Consider the following 5,000-nt stretch of genomic DNA (forward strand, 5'->3'; position numbering starts at 1 on the left):
GTGGTGATGAGTGGTGGTGACTGTGTGGTGATGTTATAGAGTCAATTTCGTGGTGTTTGCGTTGTTAGTGGTGGTGATTACAATGGTGGTGAGTGGGTGTGGTGATGTTATAGTCAATTTGGTGTTGTTAGTGGTGATGTGGTGGTGAGTGTGTGTGGTGATTTTACAGTCAATCTGGTGTTGTTAGTGGTGATGTTATATTCAATTTGGTGGTGTTAATGGTGAGTGGTGGTGATTTCAGTGGTGGTGTGTGTGTGTGTGGTGATGTTAGACTCAATATGTTGGTGTTTCCCTCATTAGTGGTGACAGGAAAAAAAATGAACCAGAAAAATGATAACTTCACAAAAATATGAGAAGAGGAAAAACACACGATTCTCTCACAAAAAGACACTAATAATTTGCTTCCCAGTTACCAAAATACATTCAAAGACTCGTACTGAGAAAAAAAAAATAAATAAATAAGTAAATAAATCATGTATATAATTTAACCCCTAAACTTAATACTTTCCTTATTCTTCACCTCTTTATCGAACTTATTGACACTTCACTCGAAATAAACAAAAATAAATTAAAAATAACCCCATTATAACTTAGATACTTGAGATGAAAAGAAAAAAAAAAAAAAAGATAGGGAAATAATTGACGTATATTACTAAACCTACAATCTTAATTCTTTCCTTATTCGTTTATCATATTTCCTTCATTCATAGTTACTTCACCACTCGAGAGAGAGAGAGAGAGAGAGAGAGAGAGAGAGAGAGAGAGAGAGAGAGAGAGAGAGAGAGAGAGAGAGAGAGAGAGAGAGAGAGAGAGAGAGAGAGAGAGAGACTAACCTAACCTAACTTAACCTAATAATAATAATAAAATAACGAAGAAGAAAAAAGAAGAAGAAGAAGAAGAAGAAGAAGAAGAAGAAGGAGAAGATGATGTGTAATAATTTATGGCCCTTTGTCCTAAAATCTTTAATAACAAATACTTCAGATAAAAAGAAAGTGAAATAAATGATATATAATTAAAAGCAACAATCTGAATTTCTCCCTTATCATTTATCATCTTCATTTCGTCTGCAGTTACTTCACCACTCCATCAAAAAAATAATAATAAATAAATAAAGTAAATACAAATGAACCCATTATATTTTCCCCATTCTCAAAAATAAAAATAAAATTAAAAGAAACCCATTATATTTTCCCCATTCTAAAAAAAACATTTTCCCCATTCTCAAAATTAAAAAGAAAATAAATACAAAAATAGAAACCCATAATATTTTCACCATTCTAAAAAATAAAAAAGAAAAAAAGAAACCACTATATTTTCCCCACTCAAAAAAAAAAAAAAAAATTCCCCCATTCTCAAAAATAAAATGAAACCCATAATATTTTCACCACAAAAAAAAAAAAAAAAAAATTTCCCATTCTAAAAATAAGTACAAAAGAAACTATATTTTCCCTAAGAAAAAAAAAACCCATAATATTTTCCCCATTCTCAAAAAAAAAAAAAAATAAAGAAAGAAACCCATAATATTTTCCCCATTCTCATTTCCTCTCTAGAAACAAATACTTGAGAATAAGAGATAAGAGATAAGAGATAAAAACGAGAGATAACCACACGCCTTCTCAACCCAGAACCTTGACAAGACTGACACAATGCTGGAATAATGATGACTAAGAGAGAGAGAGAGAGAGAGAGAGAGAGAGAGAGAGAGAGAGAGAGAGAGAGAGAGAGAGAGAGAGAGAGAGAGAGAGAGAAAAGAAAGAAAGAAAGAAAGAAAGAAAGAAAGAAAGAAAGAGAGAGAGAGAGAGAGAGAGAGAGAGAGAGAGAGAGAGAGAGAGAGAGAGAGAGAGAGAGAGAGTCACCACATCAGTTCTTCGGCTTAAAAGTTTCAGTACCTTTTTAAAGAGGATCTGATACAAAGTTATGATGAATGCTCTCTCTCTCTCTCTCTCTCTTGACGCCGTTCCACATGCAAGCTTTTCTCTCTCTTTTTTCCCTTCCTTTTGACTTCCCCCTGTCTTTTCCCACGCCTTTCTCTTTAAGCTCTTCCCTTTCTCTATTTGTGGCGGGAAGGCTTTCAACTAACACGCACTGACCGGAGAGAGAGAGAGAGAGAGAGAGAGAGAGAGAGAGAGAGAGAGAGAGAGAGAGAGAGAGAGAGAGAGAGAGAGAGAGAGAGAGAGAGAGAGAGAGAGAGAGAGACCCAGTTTAATGCAATTTTACACAACGAAAACATAATCCATTTAAAAATTTTCTATATTATGATGTTTAGATTCATTATATCTGCATTCTAAATTAATTAACTGAGAGAGAGAGAGAGAGAGAGAGAGAGAGAGAGAGAGAGAGAGAGAGAGAGAGAGAGAGAGAGATGAGAGAATATGTGGATGTATTTATGGGTTGAAAAGATTAGGAAGAAGAAGAAGAGGAGGAGGAGGAGGAGGAGGAGGAGGAGGAGGAGGAGGAGGAGGAGGAGGAGGAAAAAGTAAAGAGTAATAATAATGTCAAGAAAAAGGAAAGACAAAATGACCTAAATAGCGAAAAGAAGGAAAGGAGGAGGAGGAGGAGGAGGAGGAGGAGGAGGAGGAGGAGGAGGAGGAGGAGGAGGAGGAGGAGGAGGAGGAGGAGGAGGAGGAGCAAAAATGACAACACTAACAAGAAAAGAACATAAAAAGATAATATGACGAGCCTTGAAGAAGAAGAAGAAGAAGAAGAAGAAGAAGAAGAAGAAGAAGAAGAAGAAGAAGAAGAAGAAGAAGAAGAAGAAGAAGAAGAAGAAGAAGAAGACAAACAACAGCTAAAGATTATGATGACGACGCCAGGAGAGAGAGAGAGAGAGAGAGAGAGAGAGAGAGAGAGAGAGAGAGAGAGAGAGAGAGAGAGAGAGAGAGAGAGAGAGAGAGAGAGAGAGAGAGAGAGATGCCAAACAATAGTAACAGAGAGCTGTTTGTAATCCCAGAATGTTGATACGTGACAAAATGCTTAGGTTATGTACACAAAAAACACTCTTAAATGCTTGATAGATTGTGAAACTGTGTGCGTGTGCGTGTGTGTGTGTGTGTGTGTGTGGCTTATTTCTTTTAATATTATTTATTTACTTATTTATTTTTTGTGTGTGCATTTAAGCATGACCGTGTGTGTGTGTGTGTGTGTGTGTGTGTGTGTGTGTGTGTGTGTGTGTGTGTGTGTGTGTGTGTGTGTGTGTGTGTGCTCACCGAGGCACTGGCTGTGGGCACCTTGCGGAACATGACTGGGGTGGCTGGTGTGGTGCAGGCGACGGTGACACGCACACAAAAAAATGGGACACGGGTTCACGTCCACTTCAACACACACCCAATGAGGACACCGCTTTTTCTTCACTCTTCACGTTTTCTTCACCTCGATAAAGAAATAAAAAAAAAATAGTTCTGATCATCAATAAAGGAAATACAAGAAGAGTAATAAAGAACAAATGTAAAAAAAAATATTGTCTTCTTTTCTGGCACGTTTTCTTCACAAGTTCGATGAGTAACTTCGATAAATAAACAAAAATAATCGTTCTGGTCATAAATTAAGTGAATGGAAGCACAGGAATGATTTAGTACATAGGTAAATAACTATTCTGACACTTTTTGTTTTAGTTTAAAGAATAACTTCGATAAATGAATAAAAAAATGGTAATTCTGTTCAAAGGTAAAGTAAATGTAAGGTACGACACTTTTAAATTCAAAGTACGAGAGTTATAAAGCACAAAACATAAAAATTATCCTCTTTTTTTGACACTTTTGTTCACGAGTTTGACGAATAACTTTGATAAAAAAAATTAAAACCCAATATTCTGGTCAAATAAAACAATGATGCAATGCTTTCTAAATATTAAGCAAGAAAGTTGTACAGCACAAACTGAAAAACTATCCTTATTTCATGACACTCTTTCTTCAAGAGTTGGGCGATAAATTAATAAAAGCAACAATTACGTTCATAAATAAATATACAGTACGACAGTTTGAATATTGAGTAAGAAAGTCATAAAGCACAAAATGAGAAATTATCCTTATTTTCTGACACTTTCTTCACGAGTTGAACGAGAAATTAATAAAAACAATAATTCTCTTCATAAATAAAACAAACAAACTTACGACATTTTAAATATTAAGCAAACAAACGTACGACAGTTTGAATATTAAGTACGAAAGTTATAAAGCACAAAATGAGAAATTATCTATTTTCTGACACTTTTTCTTCGAGTTGGACGATGAATTAACAAAAAAACTAATAATTCCGTTCACAAAGCCGATAAATACACAACACTTTCAAATATTAAGGACGAAAGTCACAAAGTACAAATTCCAAAGCTACCCTCCTTTCCTGCCACTCCTTATTAACAGCTGCCACTTTTCCTTGGCACTTCCAACACCGCGTGGCACTACAACCACCACCACCACTAGCCACAATGATCCACAATGCACTAACACACCAATTAATCTTATTCTTTCAAGCAACAGCTAATTATTCTGCTCTTTACTACGTCCGGCACTGTACTGTTTGTCACTGGCACTGTTTCGGGAGGCACTGTGGGTGACTATCAGTGCCTGTCTACCCCCATCCCTTCCCCCTCCCCCTACTCCTCCACGTCTCTCCCCAGCAGTACAGGATGTGACGAAAGATAAAATTTCCGTCATTATAGACGCCACATTCGTGTGTGTGTGTGTGTGTGTGTGTGTGTGTGTGTGTGTGTGTGTGTGTGTGTGTGTGTGTGTGTGTGTGTGTGTGTGTTGTAAACTTGTGGTGATAAAAAGGAAAGGCGTGAACCAGGTTTGTTTCTTCACTCTCAAACACACACACACACACACACACACACACACACACACACACACACACACACAGTCACAGTCACGTGTCTAAGCAGGTTCACACGCCCGTGAAGCACGTACATAAAAGAGGCGTGTGTAGGTTAATAGGGACAGGTATAAGCACGTATAAACACACACACACACACACACACACACACACACACACACACACACACA

The 5,000-nt window shown here is 36.9% G+C and overlaps 1 protein-coding gene across 11 annotated transcripts in view; it reads right to left on the reverse strand.

Annotated features, from left to right (window-relative positions):
- The window catches only part of LOC123511793 (septin-7-like), a 94,593-nt gene that overhangs the window by 46,100 nt on the left and 43,493 nt on the right, over positions 1-5,000 (reverse strand). Inside the window, exons 1-2 of one of the 11 annotated variants that reach the window (XM_045267807.1) lie at positions 4,448-4,544; positions 3,207-3,369 (exon numbers count right to left, since the gene is read on the reverse strand). The exons of 8 other annotated variants lie outside the window; for them this stretch is intronic. In XM_045267807.1, the coding sequence (XP_045123742.1) occupies positions 3,207-3,239 (33 nt within the window). In that variant the 5' untranslated portion in view covers positions 3,240-3,369; positions 4,448-4,544. Of the gene's footprint in view, positions 1-3,206; positions 3,370-4,447; positions 4,546-5,000 lie in introns of those variants that run through there. 2 more of the 11 variants (XM_045267803.1, XM_045267804.1) reach the window with 2 other exon arrangements.

Source organism: Portunus trituberculatus, chromosome 32 (assembly GCF_017591435.1).
Source record: "Portunus trituberculatus isolate SZX2019 chromosome 32, ASM1759143v1, whole genome shotgun sequence".
NCBI lineage: Eukaryota > Metazoa > Arthropoda > Malacostraca > Decapoda > Portunidae > Portunus > Portunus trituberculatus.